The sequence below is a fragment of the Callorhinus ursinus genome, unplaced genomic scaffold, assembly GCF_003265705.2.
Source record: "Callorhinus ursinus isolate GAN/ISIS: 27379988/994484 unplaced genomic scaffold, GSC_fseal_2.0 scaffold13, whole genome shotgun sequence".
Classification (NCBI taxonomy): Eukaryota; Metazoa; Chordata; class Mammalia; order Carnivora; family Otariidae; genus Callorhinus; species Callorhinus ursinus.
Window position 1 is genome coordinate 24,628,441 of NW_027397075.1, and position 17,878 is coordinate 24,646,318.

At 34.9% G+C, this 17,878-nt stretch overlaps 1 protein-coding gene across 14 annotated transcripts in view; it reads left to right on the top strand.

Moving 5' to 3' along the window:
- Positions 1–17,878, top strand: part of RGS7 (regulator of G protein signaling 7) — a 550,220-nt gene that overhangs the window by 361,821 nt on the left and 170,521 nt on the right. For 12 of the 14 annotated variants that reach the window (XM_073899936.1, XM_073899935.1, XM_073899938.1 and 9 more), the window contains one exon: positions 14,915–14,965. The exons of the other annotated variants lie outside the window; for them this stretch is intronic. In XM_073899936.1, coding sequence (XP_073756037.1) covers positions 14,915–14,965 — 51 coding nt within the window. The remainder of the gene's footprint in view (positions 1–14,914; positions 14,966–17,878) is intronic. 14 annotated transcript variants of the gene reach the window in all.

The window sequence follows — 17,878 nt, forward strand, 5'->3', positions numbered from 1 at the left end:
AAGAAAGAAAGAAAAGAAAGAAAGAAAGAAAAAGAAGAAAAGAAAGAAAAGACAAGAAAGGAAGAAAAACAGAAAGAAGGAGGGAGGGAGAGAGGAAGGAAAGAAAACACAGAGAACAGTATGCCATACATAGGGCATAAATATATATATATATGCCATATATATAAATATATATATATATTTATCAGATTATACATATGTGTTATATATTATTTATCAAAAAACAAAAAATAAAATATCAGACCTAAGCCTTAGCCTATCAACAATTACATTAAATGTAAATTGTCTAATACACCAATTAAAAGAGGTTGGCATAGTGGACAAAAAGCATGACCCAACTACATGTTTTCTACAAGAAGTTCAATTCAAATGTAATAATATAGGCAGATTGAAAATGAGAAGATAGAAAAAGATATATCATGCAGTGTTTAAGCAAAAGAAAGCTGGAATAGGTTTATTAATTTCACACAAAACAGACTTCACCACAAGGAACAGTATAGGAGTAAAGAAGGGTATTGAATAAACAGTTTAATCAAACTTAAGTCTGTAAGTACCTAACAAGAGGGCATCAAGATACATAAGACAAAATGGATAGAACTTAATGAAAAATTAGACAACTCCCCTATTACAACTGAAGGCTTTGACACTCTTTTAACAATAATTGATAGATCAAGGAGGAAAAAATCAGTAAAAATGTGGATAGTGTGAACAGCACCATCGGTCAACTTGATATAATTGGCATTTATAGGATATTCCAACCAACGACAGCAGAACACAGACTCTTGTCAGGCTCATATGAAACATTTACAGAGACACACCAAATTGTGGGCAGTATAATACAGCAGAATAAACTTAAAAGCATAGAAATTATATAAAGTATGTTCTCCAACCATAATAGAATCAAATGAGAAATCAGTAATAGAAAGCTAACAAGAAAATCTATAAATAGTTTCAAAGGAAACATATTCTGCATAATCAATGTGTCAACATGGAAGTCTCAAGGAAAATTTAAAAAGTAACCAAATGAAAATACAACATGTTAAGATTGGTGGGACATTGCTAATGTAGCGCTGAGAAGGAAATTTATAACCTAAATATATACATTACAAAAGAGGAAATGTTTCAGATCAGTAATTTGTACTCTCAACTCAAGAACCTAGAAAAAGAAGAGTAAAATGAACCTGAAGCAAATAGAAGGAAGGAAATGAGGATAAGTGCATCAATCAATGAAATTTGAAACAGAAAAAAAAGATAAAATCAATGAAACAAAGAGCTGTGTCATTTGTTTAAAGATTAATACAATCGACAAATCTATAGTAAGGCTGACAAAGAAAAAAGAGAGAAGACATAAATTACCATTTTCAGGAATGAACTGGGAAATTAGCACAAACCCTGCAGACATCAAAAGGTTAAAAGAATACTACAAAGCACTCTGCACATATAATTTGAAAACTTAGACAGGATGGATCAATTCCTTAAAAAACAAAAACTGTCATACCTCAGTCAATGTGAAACATAATTTGAATAATCTGAAAACTATTAAGAAAATTTAGTTCATAATTTAAAAATTTCTAAAAAAGAAATCTCCAGGTCTGTATGGCTTCACTGGAGAATTCTACCAAATATTTTTGAAAAGAATTAATGTTGATTTATATAATCTCTTCCAGAAGACAGAAGAGGTGGAAACCCTGCCCATTAATTTTATGAAGATAGTAATACCTTGTTGCCAAAACCAGAAAAAGAAAATAAAATACAAAAGAACACTACAGACAAATATTTCATAAATATAGTTGCAAAAATTCTTAGCAAAATTTTAACAATATATGAAAATAATTACAGACCATGACCAACTGGGTTTATTTCAGTCATGCAGGCAAGTTAAATATGCAAAAATTAATCAATGGATTCCACCATTATAATAGGCTAAAAAAAAAATCACATAATTATATCAATCAATACAGTATGGTTTTTAGACAAACTTCAACACTCATAACAAAAAATTGACCCAAAAGTAGGAATAAAAGAGAACGAGAATTCCCTCAACTTGATAAAGATCATTTATTTACAAAACAAAATACAGCTTGCATTGTACATAATGGTAAAGACTGCATATTTTACCCAGAAGATTAGGAATAAGACAAGGATTTATTCAAAATAATGCTGTAAGTTCTAGACAGGACAATGAGACAAAATGAAATCAAAGATGTACATATCAAAAAGGAAGAAATTATGGGGCGCCTGGGTGGCTCAGTCATTAAGCGTCTGCCTTCGGCTCAGGTCATGATCCCAGGGTCCTGGGATCGAGCCCCGCATTGGGCTCCCTGCTCTGCAGGAAGCCTCCTTCTCCCTCTCCCACTCCCCCTGCTTGTGTTCCCTCTCTAGCTGTCTTTCTCTGTCTGTGTCAAATAAATAAACAAATAATTTTTTAAAAAAGAAGAAATTAAAAACCTTTTCCTATTTGCAAATAATATGATTTTCTACATAGAATATCTCAAGGAATCTACAAAAAAGCTCCTGTCGCCAAAAATTGAATCCAACAGGTTTACAGGATATACCATAAATATGCCAGTCAATTGTATTTCTATATGTTAAAAAAGACCATGTAGATGCTGAAATTAAAAATATACTACCATTTACAAGCACTCAAAAATTAAATGCTTAGGTATAAATCTGATAAAATTTGTACAGGACTTGTATTCTGAAACAGTAAAATACTGATAGAAGAAATCAAAGAAGATGTAAATACATAGAGAGACATACTATATTCATAGACTTGAAGACAGAACCTTATGAAGATGTCAGTTCTCCTCAAACTGATATAAAATTTAACAACTTCTATCAAAATCACAAAAAGATTATTTTGTAGATATAGGCAAGATAATTCTAAAATTTATATGGAAAACAAAGGAAATAGAATAAAACACTTTTGAAAAAGAAGAATAATGAGAGGACTTTATTACATATTTATATTACATAATCCAGACTTATAACTATAATAATCAATACTGTTTGGTATTGGTGGAGGGGAAACAGAGATCAATGAAACAGAATAGAGAACCTACAAAGAGACCCATACCAATAAGCCCAATGGATTTTTGACAAAGGTAGAAAAGCAATTTAATTGAAGAAAGATCTACTTTTAAACAAGTGGTGATGGAGCAATTTGACATTAAGAGGCAATTAAAAAAAAAAAACCTCAACCTAAGTCTCACACTTTATGCAAACATTAACACAAAATGGATCATGGACTTAAATATAAAATTGAAACCAAAAAACATTTAGTAAATTAAGTAAGAAATTTTGGGGTATCTAGGGCTAGGCAAAGAGTTCTTAGATTTGACACCAAAAACATTACGTATAAAAGAAAGCTTGATAAATTGGATTTCATAAAAGTTGAATACCTTTGTTCTGCCAAAGACCTTGTTAAAAGAGTGAAAACATGGGCACCTGGGTGGCTCAGTCAGTCAAGTGTCCAACTCTTGCTTTTGTCTCAGGTCATGACCTCATGGGTCAGGGGATGGAGCCCTGTAGTAGGCTCTGTGCTCAGGAAGGCATCTGCTTCAGAATTCTCTCCCTCTGCCCCTCCCCTCCTCTCTAAAATAAATAAAGAAATGTTTAAAAAAATTAAAAAATAAAAGATAATAAAAGGGTGAAAGACAAGCTATAGAATGAAAGGAAGTATTTGCAAGCCACATCTCCAAGATTCTAGTATCTAGAATATGTAAAGAACTCTGAAAATCAACAGTTAAAAAAAAAAACAAACAATCCAATTAGAAAATAAACCAAGACATGAAGAGACATTTCACCAAAAAGGATATACCTACATCAAATAAGCATATGAAAACATGCCGGCATCATTAGCCATCAAGAAGATGCAAATTAAAATGACAGTGAACTGTTGCCATATAACTTGTCAGAATGGCTGTGGAAAATAGACACTATGGAAGATGGTTTGGCCATTTCTTAAAAAAAAAAAAAATCATATGACCCAGCAACTGCAGTTGCAGGGATTTATTCCAGAGAAATAAAAAACTTATATTCCTACAAAAATCTCCCCAGAAATGTTTATAGCTTCTACATCTTTATCCATAATAGCCAAAACTAACAAATATGCCCTTCTACAGGTGAATGATTAAACAAACTGGTACACCCATACTACAGTGTAATACTCAGCAATAAAAAGGAATGAACTTTTGATATGTGCAACAACTTGGGTGAATCTCCAGTGACATGCTGAGTAAGTGAAAAACAAAGTCAATGTCAAAAGATTGCATACTGTATGACTCCATTTAATAATACTCTTAAAATGACAAAGTTGTAGAAAGGGAGAATAGATTCATGGTTGCCAGGAGTTAAGAATAGTTGAGTGTGACTATAAAAGAGGATCATGAGGGACACTTACAGTGATGGAGATGTTCTATAGCTTCACTCTATCAGTGCCAATTTCCTGGTTGTGATATTGTACTATAGTTTTGCAAAATGTTATCTTTTGGTGGAAATTGTGTAAAGGATACATGAGATCTCTCGGTATTACCTCTTACAACTGTGTATGAATCTATAATTATCTAGAAATTTAAAAGTTTAAGAAAAACTTTGTTATAAATCTAAAAAGATGTGTAGAATATCTGTATGAGGAAAACTAAAACTCTGATGGAAGAAATCAAGAAAGAACTAAATAAATGAAGAGAAAATCCACATTCATGGATAGGAAGATTCAATACTGCTGGGATATCAGTTTTTCCCAATTGGATGTATAGATGCAATGGAATCCCAATCAAAACTCCAGCAAATTATTTCATGGTTATAAACAACTTGATTCTAAAACGTATATGAAGAGGTAAAAGATACGAAATAGCTGACATAATTTTGAAAGAGGAGAACAGATTTGGAGGACTGACTTCAAGACTTGCTATAAAAGTATAGTAATCAAGGCAGTGTGGTATTGGTGAAAGAATAGACAGATCAATGGAACAGAATAGAGATCCATGTAGATATAGTCAACTGTTCCTTGACAAAAGAGCAAAGGCAATACAATGAAACAAAGATAGTACTTTTAACAAACAAATAGTGCAGCGACAACTGGATATCCACCTGCAATAATAATAATAATAATTAATAATAATAAATCTAGACACAGACCTTACACCCTTCAGAAAACTCAAAAGGGATCACAGAACTTAAAAGCAAAATGCAAAACTACAAACATTCTAGAAGATAACATAGGAGAAAACCTTGATGACCTTTGGTATGGCAAGGACTTTTGAGATCCAACACCAAAGCCATGATCAATTAAAGATATTATTGATAAGTTGGACATTATTAAAATTAAAGACTTCTGTGAGAGACAATGTCAAGAGAATGAGAAGATAAGCCATAGCCTAGAAGAAATAGTAGCAAAAGACACATCTGATAAAGGACTGTGATCCAAAATATACAAAGAACTCTTAAAACTCAACAATAAGAAAACAAACAACCTGATTAAAAAAATGAGCCAAAGACTTTAACAGATACTTCACCAAGGAAGATATACAAATGGCAAATAAGCATGTGAAAAGATGTTCTACATCATATGTCATCAAAAAATGTAAATTAAAACAAGATACCACTATATACCTGTTAGAGCGGCCAAAATCCAGAACAGTGATAATACCAAATGCTGACAAGGATGAGGAGCAATAGGAAGTCTCATTCATTGCTGGTGGGAATGCAAAATGGTACGGCCACTTTGGAAGATGGGTTGGTGATTTCTTATAAAATTAAACATGCACTTACCCTACAATCACGCAGTTACATTCCATTGTATTTACTCAAAGGAACTGTAAACTTACATACACACAAAACCTGCACACAGATGTTTACAGCAGCTTTATTCATAATTGCCAAAACCTGGAACTTGTCCTTCATATTAGTTAGCTCGGGCTTAGTCGCCATAAACTGGATAGCTTATAATAGCAGAAATTTATTTTTCACAGTTCTGGAGACTGAAGTCCGAGATCAGGGTGCCAGCATGGTTGGGTTCTGGTAAGAGCCCTCTTCCAGGCTACAGACTGCTCACTTTTTGTATCCTCACATGATAGAAAGAAGGTTAGGGAGTTCTCTGCCCTGTTCTTGTATTTATTCTTCTGCTTAAGCTTTGTTAAGGTATACTTGACAAATAAAAATTGTATATATTTAAGGTGTACAACGTGATCTTGTGATATGTATATACATTGTTAAATGATTATTACAATCAAGCTAATTAGCATATCTGTCGCTTCACGTGGTTATCATTATATGTTGTGATAACACTTAAGATATACTCTTGTAATAAATTTCAAGTATACGATACAGTACTATTAGCTATAGTAACCATGCTATACACTAGCTCTCCAGAGTTTATTCATAGTGTATAACTGAAACTTGGTGCCCTTTGGCCAATATGTTTCCATTCTCACACCTCCCACCCTCTAGTACCTAGCAGCTACCATTCTATTCTCTGCTTTTATGACTTCAACTTTTTTAGATTCCACATGTAAGTGAGGCCATGCACTATTTGTCTTTTTTGTGTCTGGCTTATTTCGCTTATCATAATGTTCTCCATTTTCACCTGTGTCCTTACAAATGGCAGGATTTCCTTCTTTTTTTTTTTAAGGCTGAATACTATCATACCTTTTCTTTATTATCTATTAGTATACACTTAGGTTGTTTCCATGGTTTGGCTATTGTGAATGATGCTGCAATAAACACGGGAGTGAAAATACCTCTTTGCAGTACTGATTTTATTTCCGTTGGGTATATACCCAGAAAAGGGATTGCTGGATCATATGGTAGTTTTATTTTTAATTTTTTGAGGAATCTCCATGCTGTTTTCCCTATTGTCTGTACCAACTTACATTCCCACTAACAGTGTACAAGGGTTCCCTTTTCTCCACATCCTTGAAAAGACTTGTTATATTTTATTTGTTCATTTTATAATAGCCATCCTAACAGTTGTGAGGTGATAATCTCATTGTGGTTTTGATTTGCATTTCTCTGATGATTGAGAGCCTTTTCTTTTCTTCTTATTTTTTAAAGATTTTATTTGAGAGAGAGAGTGCACAGAAGGAGAGGGAGAAGCAGACTCCCTACTGAGCAGAAAGCCCCACTCTCTGCAAGAACCTTTCCATATACTTGCTGACCATTTGTATGTCTTCTTTAGAAAATTGTCTATTCTGGTCCTTTGCGCCTATTTTAGTTAAGTTCTTTTTTTTTTCTGTTGAGATGTATGAGTCTTATATATTTTGGATATTGACCCCTTGTGAGATATATAGTTTGTAGATGTTTTCTCCCAGGAAATATATTTTGTGTTCATTCTGTTCATTCTTAGCTCTGTTGTTCAGATGCTTTTTAGTTTGATATATTTCCACTTACTTACTTTTGCTTTTGTTACCTAAGCTTTTGGTATCACACACAGAAATTTATTGCCAAGGCCAATATCAAGGAAGTTTTTCCCTATGTTTTCTTCAAGGATTTTTATGGTTTCAGGTCATATATTCAAATCTTTAATCCATTTTGAGTTGATATTCATGTATGGTATAATATAGGGATCTAACTTCATTCTTTTGCATGTGACTATCTAGTTTCCCAAGCATTGAAGAGTCTATCCTTTCCCCATTGTGTTTCTTGGCACCCTCAAGCAATGTAATAATATTCAGTGCTAAGAAAGAAATGAGCTATCAAGCCGTGAAAACACATGGAAGAAATTTAAATGCATATTACTAAGTGTAGAAGTCAATCTGAAAAGGCTATATACTGCATGATTCCAACTATATGACATTCTGAAAAGGGCAAAACTATGGAGACAATAAAGAGAACAGTAGTTGACAGAGGTTAGAGGAGACAATGAGATGAATAGGTGGAGCATAGAGGATTTTCAGGGCAGTGAAACTACTCTGCATGATACAATATGGTGGATACATGCCGTTATAAATTTGTCCAAACCCACAGAATGTAGAACACTGAGAGTGAACCATAATATAAACTAGGGACTCTGGGTGATAATGATGTGTCAATGTAAGTTCATCAATTGTAACAGATGTAGGACTGGGATGTTGATACCGTGAAGGGCTATGCATATGTGAGGGCAGGAGGTATATGGGAAATTTCTGCACTTTCTGCTCAATATCATGTGAACCTAAAACTTCTCTAGAAAATGAAGTCTGTTTTTAAAAGGTTTAATTAAAATATGAAATTGCCAAAATGTAGTTGTAGGCCACATGTAATTACTTTTCACCTCTGAATATATTAACTTCATTGACCAAATGTGGCAAAGTAGAAATGTTTAAATATAAATATCATCTACAACAGGACACATCTATTTATTTATATAGTATTACTCTTATTTTTCAAAATGGAGACTTTCTAATTTAAAAGGTACTGTTCAAAATTTACATTTTTAATTTTATTTAACAATTATTTATTAGAAGTCTGATTATTTTACAAGACATTCTTAATCCAAAGACATCAAATGATGCTTAGTTTTATAGTATTGAAACTATAAAGCTTGTTTGGATAGCAATGACAGCTCAAGAATTCCAATAAGTAGCTCAAAATACAGGAAGGAAGATTCCAAAATGTTAAGGAACACTGTATTCTGAGTTTGGTCTTTGAGAAATTCAATTCAAATCCTGACTTGTAGCTCTTGAGACTCTACCAGGTACTGTGCTCAAGTCCTTGAGGATTTTATACTCTAGTGATATGTGTATAGATACTATCTGTTCAACATGGTAAGTTGTAATGGAAGAATGGATATGGTGCCATGAGATCCCAGGGGTGGAACAGGTGCAACAGGAGGTGAGGAAGATAATAACCAAGACAGCTTCCAGGAGAAAGGGACACTCAGGCTGTGTCTTAAATGGAGGAAGTTATTCCAACCAGAATGTACAGAGTCTGTAAGCATCATGCTATGTATGGTTAAAGAAGTTCAAATTGATGTTTTTTACATAGTAAAATCCAGGAGAGGGAAGGGTGGGGTCTGAGGCTGAGAGGTAGAAAGGAGGTAAGCCATGAAGGACCTTGTATGCCGTGCAAGTCTTCAGACTCTATCCAAGCACCAATGAGAAGGCCATTGCAAACTTTTCATTAGGAGAGAGGCATATTTAAATATGCATTTTGGATGGTTCCTTCCTATTTTTGGTTCTGGACATTTTCATTTGTTGTATTTCTGAAAATTTACTATTAAAAGCTGAAGGAGAGGTTTTTAATGGAAAGTTATGTGAAATACCCTATTCTGCAAGAAAAACTCAGTAAATGTTAGTTTACTCTTCCTATTGCAGCTGTAACTGCACGAAAGGAAATTTTTATTTATCAATCAGTACATGTCTTCTTCATCTCATATGTCCCTCATAGACACAATTAGACACCTAGACATGGCCTATGTCTAGTTTTAAAGGGATTATGTTTTCAGAACAAGGATGGTCTCAAATCTCTTCTTTATGCCTAGCAGCTAGCATATAGAATTGATTAATTGATTAATCAATCACTCAATTGTTTCATTTATTGTTGGGAAGTTCCAGTGTATTAGCTAACTGAAAATTCATGGTTATATTTTCACATTTAACACTTTTATTACTTATTTCATTTTTTGTGAGTCTAAAGAATTGTAAAACCAGAAAAATATAATAAAACTTAAAAAATGTTCTTTAAAGGGATCCTCTGTCTCCCTTCTGAGGAAACGTTGCAAACTCATCCTTCTCTTGATTTTTCACAATGTTCTTTATCACAATGAAGGCCACATCAAGGAACCACTTTTCCCTTCCTTTGCCTAATTCCACAGCATTTCCCACATGGACTTATACCATCTCATACACAAGTGGTGTTGCTCAGAACACGATTTGGGAAAAAAAAAAAAAAAAGTGCTCTGCTTGATCAGTAATCATCCTGAGTTGTGGGAGAGGGTGGGAAACTGTCCTTAGGGTCATCTCGATATTCTCGTGTCCTCTGATTATTGTCATCTCTGCTGCTTTGCTGTTTCTGCTGCCTTTCTTTAAAGCTTCTTAGGCTTTGAAGAGGCCCAAATCCTTGTTTTGTGTCTGAAGAAATCTTTTTATAGTTTATGGAACTTACACAACAAAGTTTAAAAATCCAGATAAATTGTCATGATCTTAATTAAATATCTGCTTAAAAAACAACCCAGGAGCTCTACCCCAAGCAAAAAGCCTATTTATTTTCCTGAGAGAGAAATATTAAAAAGGTCAGTGTCTTTGCCTCAGGAATATTTGAGCCTCTTCCACTGATTAAGAATTAAAGTTTTTGTTAATGGCTTTAGCAGAACTTAAAAGAGATTTTTTTTTTTTTTGTAGCAGATACAAATCAAAAGTGTAACATTTTGGTTGCTTACAAAGTCCTCATATATCATATGCACAAAAGTTTCACCGTATTTTCCTTTTTGCATGCCACCCATCCAGGTTTAGGGTAGGGATGACTGTAGCTGACCCTTGTAGCTGAGGGCGTGTCCTAATCGGTAGAAGGAACGGGGTTGCAATGGAAGTAATGCAGGCACAGGACAGGGCTTGGTTCAGGCCCGTCTCTCTGCAGCACAGTGGAGTTGGGGAAGCCTCTTCCACTCAGGTCCATGGCAGGGGTGAGGAAATAATACCGATGTCTAAACATCTTTCATTGCTTTGCTTTAATTATGGGTGAAGTGGTAAAGTGATAGCCCTGACATGGGAAAATTATCACTGCCAAAGATGATTATGGTAGCTGAAAATTATATGCCAGCCAGATATTCTTTGTATGGTAGATACCATCCTTTTGTAAATTGTCTTAGAGAAAGATCTGGAGAGGGAAGCTTGCTGTGAATTCATTCATTCTTTTAACATTTACTGATTAGCTTCTACACATCAGGCACTGGTCTGGGTGTTTGGGATCCGAAGATGAATAACACCCTCTGGCAGGTCGGGTGGGTAGAGGCGGCTTCCTGGAGTCATTATGTATGACCTGAATTTTATGGACTGAGTTGAAATTGGCTGAAGGAAAAAGAGATGGGCATGGAATGGCATCAGCAAAGTCATCGAAATAAGAAACAATACAGCACGTGGGCTGCTATGAGCAGTGTATGAGGAACTGTCTTGCTTGTTTTGCTTGTTCTCGTTTTTCAAATCATAGATTACTGGGATTGCACAGTAATAAAACCTCTACTTCTCCTGCTAAGGAGAGGGAACACCTAATTTTGTAACTGCTCGGGGCTCAAGTTCCCAGTAGCTATAGTCATACAGGTGTTTCTTTTATTTCTTGGGGTTTAAGATATTATTGCATCTCTCAACAAGTTTCACATTGTAGCTATTCAAGAGCTCTTTTGCCTTTTTTTTTTTAAAGAAAAAACACCAAAAACCAAAAAAAGAAAACAAAAAATTCTCCATTTTACTGCGAGGCCCTCAGAATAAAGATGGATGAAAGTCTAAAGTACTCTGGATATGTACACTTACACAAACCTGTTCATCTATTCATTAAACAAAGGCTGAGTTGCTGCTAGAAATGCACCTTTCTTTCCTACACCCCTCCTGACTGGAATGCACCCTTTTAATTTTGAATTGTAATTCTCAATGTGGCTATGATAGCACATTTCTCTTTCAGTCTTCTGGTTCCATCAAGATGCTGAAATTTTTTTTCTCTCTCTGGGAGCTAAGGTCTTGCTGTCATACATGCATAATAGGTAAATATGGTGGATTTGGGTATATATTTAACAGCGAAGTAATTCATGATGTTCTAACTTAAAACCATAAGTATATTGGGGTGACCACGCAATAATAAAACCACTATAATAGCATCTCCTAAGTGATATTGACAAGTGGCCCAATCATCCCTTTCATAGCTGAACTGAGAATATGACCATAATAGAAATACTCAAATCTAGGCTAGGAAAAAAAGTTTCCTGAGTTAAATGTAGTTTCAAATTAAGCTTCTTTGTATTTCTTTCTGCTCAGAAAAATAAAAAAGAAGAAAACTTTAAAAAAAAATTTCCCTAAAAGCATTTCTAAATCATTTTTCACACTAAGAGAAAATTATAGTCTTGGAACCAATGTTTGGCTCTCTGCAAAAGCATGGAAAATTTCCAGTGGCTGCTCACATATGTTCCCCAAGTTGATGCTCAAGTGTGGAAAATGAGCAAGGTACCTGGAAATAGTGCATAAGATTTGGGTACCTGGAATTCTACTTTGGTCAAGTATGAATACAAACATATTTGAAAAACTGAGTCCCCCTTCTCTTTTTTGAAGGGATGACAGTGCCTCAAGACAAGTTAGGTTATAAGGCTGAACATAACACTGTGAAATACATGTGTTCTTGTGAGTGGTCTTCCTTCCTTCCTTCCTTCCTTCCTTCCTTCCTTCCTTCCTTCCTTCCTTCCTTCCTTCCTTCCCCCAGAGCTGCGTTAGGATCAAGGTGAATCCATCTTCTCACCTGTATGGAAATCAATGGCAGTTGTAAAAGTAACAGTTATAAAAGAACACAAGTGATTCAACACATGAAGTCATTTAAAAAATGCATACATATTTTATTTTTTATTTTTTTAAAAGATTTTTTAAAGTAATCCCTACACACAACGTGGGGTTCAAGCTCACAACCCCAAGATCAAGGGTTGCATGCTCTACTGACTAAGGCAGCCAGGTGCTCCCAAGTTTACTCTGAAGATAGTTCTGAACTATTTTGCATGAAGCAGCAAGAATTATTTAGCCATTGTCAACATCAGTCATATGCTACGTCTCAGGTGCGACGGAAGTCAGTCTCCAAGAGAGGTAGAAGTGGAATTTCAGGTCACACAAAATTTCATTCATGCAGCCCTGCTGTAGTTTACTATGTATACAAAGCTATTTTCATACATATTTTTTGCTATTTTATGTAGAAATGAATGATGCTGAAAACTAAATTTAAATAGAAATGAATATTTCAGGTAAATCAAGTCCTCCTCCTGAATCTCCCATTTCTCCTCATATTTTCACCATTCTTTTCATCCACGATGCTCCTGCACTGGAAACCTTGAGTTCTCTTACGGTTCTCCCACTGGCCACCCCCATACCTTATTAGGCACAAAGTCCTGAAGCAAGCCTCTAATTTTGCTTTAGTTCGCTTGTACACTGAACTAGTTCAGTACTTTTCCTTTCAATCCTGGATCTCGAACAGTAGAAATGTTGGCTTCCCTGCTTTCTGTCTGACTGGCCCAAGGCACTCCCACATGTATTGCCAGTCGAATTCCTTAAACTTGTTTTGATAAGGTCATTCTTCTGTTTAAAACCAGACACAACAGAACATACCATGTCTCCCTTTCTCTGCCTGACATATAGAAAAAAAAATCTAAAATTCTTTTGCCTGGAATTCAAGATCTGCTGAATACACTGTGAATACTTTTATTAGTGTCAAGTTCCTGTTATTCCCAGCACGTAGTATATAGAAAGAATGCAATAGTTTTTATTGCCTATTGCCCCCTTTTTAATTTTGACATAGGCCTTCAGTAACTAAGTTTTGTCTTTTTCGTATATCAAAATCTAGCTCAAACATTACATTTTCTGCAGACCCTCTTTCATTTTATTCTCTATAAAGTGAAAACCTATATTTGCTCATGTTTTTTATTCATCACACATTATCAAACCGTTGCTTTGTTCCAAATGTAGAAAGGTGAATATGTTATCCCACTTCAAGGTACTTACTTGAGGGCTTTATTCAAATAAACAGTTGCAACATTGTATGATCTGTACTACAGTACAAGACTACAGAGATACCAGTTCACTTTCTTTTTTTTAAATTTTTTTATTAACATAGAATGTATTATTTGTTTCAGGGGTACAGGTCTGTGATTCATCAGTCTTACACAATTCACAGTGCTCACCAGAGCACATACCCTTCCCAGTGTCTTATCACCCAGCCACCCCATCCCTCCCACCCCCCACCACTCCAGCAACCCTCAGTTTGTTTCCTGAGACCAGTTCACTTTCAGTGGAGGTTGCTGTAAACTCAGTGGACAAAAATGAGGGTCAAGGAAAGTTCTATTGTGTAAATAAATCTTGAGTGTCTTGAAAATAGTGGTAAGACATTTTGGTCAAAGAGAATAGTACTATAAAGACATGGAGACTTGAAACACATAGGAGTTTTCAAAAGCTAACAAAAATTTTGGCTTGGCTTGAGAGTAGATAAAAGGACCATCTTACAAAGTATTGGTTATGCCATGCTAATTCTTAGCATGGCATAGTACTTCAAACATAGGTCTGTGTACTTCAAACATAGTGGCCACTCAATAAGCATGTAGTCAATGAACGAATGAATCATCTTATTCACTACAAGTATATTAAACCTTTGTGTTTAAATATTTCATATTAAATAATTTACTAGTTTTCACCTGGGCACACCTTGATATTTGCAACATGGATGGACCTCTATGGGGGTATTGCACTAAATGACATAAGTCAAACAAAGGAAGACAAATGCCGTATGATTTCACTAATATGTGGAATCTTAAAAACAAACAAAGCAGGAACAGACTCAGAGAGTACATCCAGACAACAAACTGGTGGTTGACAGAGGGGAGAGCGGAAGAGGGGAATGGCAAAATGGGTGACGGGAAGTGGAAGATACAGACTTCCAGTTACACAATAAGTCATGGGGAAGAAAAGTATAGCATTGGAAATATAGTCACTGGTATTGTAATAGGGTTGTATGGGGGCAGATGAGAGCTACACTTGTGGTGAGCCTACCCATGACATGTGGACTTGTTGAGTCACTATGTTGTACACCTGAAGCTAGTGTAACATCGTGTGTCAACTATACTTTAATAAAAAAAGATATATGCAAAAACATAAAACAAACATTCCTACTAATGTGAGTGCCAGAAGTTAAGAGTTCTTAAAGTTAACATGTATAAACAAATGTTCACAAATATTTGTGTTTTTCTTTTTTCTTTTTCTAGGGTCAGACATTGTTCAGTGGTTAATAAAGAACTTAACTATAGAAGATCCAGGTAAATAAATCATTTTCCCATTGATAGAATTATTTTCTTTGTGGTTTTAAGAAATATGTTTTTCTTAGGGCTAATACGGCAAGCAAGCAAATCTAAAACTATTTACATTTAAACTATGCTTTTCATATTTATACAAATTTTATGGTAGTCAACATAATTTAACTAAAATTTATTTAGTAAGTTTTAACAATTTTTCATATATTTAATGTTCCATTTCATGAACTTTGATTCAGGTGATTGATGACTATAGAATGGGTAAAGTATATGTGTGTTCATAAATAATTGTAGATATAATATACAGCAAGTGATTATAAAGTAATGAAATTTCCCTTCATAAAACACATAAAGGTAAATCTCATTAATTTATAATTTTCCTTAACTCTATTTTTGCGCGAGGTTTGAAAACAATGTTGTTTGTAATTTTTATTTTTTTGATCATGCCTACATGATGTTTTTTAATGCTCTTATTTAAGTCATGGAGCCATTCACTGTGGTAGACAATATGTCTGCTCTGCAGCACTAAGCTAGTTTCCAGAGTTTGGGAACAGTTTCCACCAGCCCACATTGAACATTGCCTAGAACAAATTCCTACATATGGAAGGCATTTAATGACTTTTTAAAAATGTCATGTAAGAGCTTTCACATACAGCAAACAATGTACATCCCTGAAGTGAAAATAAGATGTGTTTTGTTTAGAGAAGATGCTAAGAAAACAAACAAAAAGCTTATAAAATTTGGTATTACAGTGACTGAGAATGACATGATAGGGAAAGATGACAATACACCAACCACACAACAAACCATCACTTCAATTAGAAAAGAATTCAGCATGGCTTTTGTTCTTGCTTCTGGTGGTTACCACCTTAGAATGGTTTAGAGATAACATTGAAAGGCAGAGTTTTTATTTTTCCTCATTTCGAGCTAACTTTATAAAACCATGTCATCAGAAAATGTAGATGTAATTCAATACATAAATGCCTGTGCCACAGCACCTGCTCAACTGGTACATGAGCTTTTAGAATACCTATCCTAGCAAGTTAAAAAGGATTAAAACAAGTAAAGATGAAGCACCTACTCCAGCATCATATTGTTACTAAGTGAAAAGAGGAGGTGATTCCCGGGACAAGGAGTCACAGTCTTACCAAGTTCACATTTTAGTCTCAGCTCAGGTTCACTCACACAAAAGCTCCCAGTGCTAAAAAATATAAAATAAAATTTAAAAAAAAAACAACAGATTTGCACAGTCATTGACAACCAGGAAACTACTGTTTTACAAAAAATACTGTTGCTCAAAGGGTGAAGTGGATTCAAGAGTATTTCTTGTGAGTGAAGACCGAAAGTGTACTTTAGTAATAGTCTGGGGAGCAAGGAAAAGGTACATGAGAAGCTAGTAAGAAACAGTCATTGTTTATAATTTATACATGAGATATCATTTTAGCTATAACATGTATGAAAAACTGATTTGATTTGCTTGCTCAACAGTTTAAGGAAGTTGTAAAGCTTTGTTAGAAGGTATATAGAAAGATAAAATTGATCATATCCAGAAAAGAACATACATGTTCTTTAGTCATATTTATGACTGGCTGAAAAACAAGTTGTTGGTTGGTAGGTTGACTGTTGGTTTGAATGAACTAGTTCAACCTCTGCAGAGTAAAAGGCTAGATTTTATGAAGAGTGGGAAGCACTGGTGACTATTCTAAAGATATAACAGATTTGCACACAGAAATGCATCAGTCTGGCAGCATGGTTTTGAATAAATATGGTCAAGAACATAACTGACATCATGAAAGTAACTCTGATGGCTGCATGTATGAAATCAGTCATAGCATTTTGGAACTGCTCATAAAGAGAGACTAAATAGTTATTATAGTAACAGGTTTAATTTTAACCCTATACATTTTCTGGAAATTTTAAAATAAAAAATAATAAAATAAACTTCATGCCAGGCTTCTAGCTGGTTGCCAGGAGGTTGTTTGAAGACCTCTAGGGATTGCTGGAAGTTCCAGATGTCAGTCATTTGTTGAAAGAGGATTTTGTGACAAGTTGGAAGAAGACAGCAATGCTGGGGGAAAGGAGCAGGTTCTGATGGCCCATCTAGGGACAGGGGGAGAGAGTTGCATGGTCTTCAGGATCTTTGCAAGACCAATGAGTCCACATTATTTGTACACCTAGTGTTCAATATTTTGTTAATGAATACTTAATACTTTTCCATTTCTATTGTAGTAATTCAGTGCACATTTGGCTGGATATTTTACTAGAGATTTTGGTACTATTAGATAAGTGGCCATGTTGTATTATTCTTTTAAGATAAAGCTGTATTTAGGCCTTCAATTAGAAGTTAGGATTATTTTTGTTATATTTGCATATACACATATCCATATAGTACACATGCAGGATTCATCTAAAGGTTTTGTTTTCATCTACCCCTTGCGTCCATTTTCACAGTATTTTTTCTAGAAGAAGCTTATTTCTTCATTGATTTATCCATATTTTTATCCATTTAACAACTTTTCTGAATTCTTACTATGAGCTAGGCACTGGGAATACAGGAAGAAATTCCCTCCCCGATTGATTTGATTGTCTTTGGCTTCTAGGGTGTCCCACTCATGGCTTTTGTTCTTGTCACTACCCACAGAGTCTTCTGTGACAGGTCTCCACTCCTAGCTAATCTGTAAATGTTGGAATGTCCACGTTTCTGTCCTGAGTACCTTTCTTTTCTCCAAATACACACTGTTGCTCAGTGGCATATGTGGAGGACTCGCAAATTCATAGCTTTCATGCTGACCTCTCCATGGTGTTCCGTACTAGTCGACCTGTTGCATATGTGACCTCTCTCAGGGGGCCAGTCTCAGTATCACCAAAGTAGAACCCTGATTTATCCCCTCTCAAACCTGTTCCTTCTGTCTTCCCAGA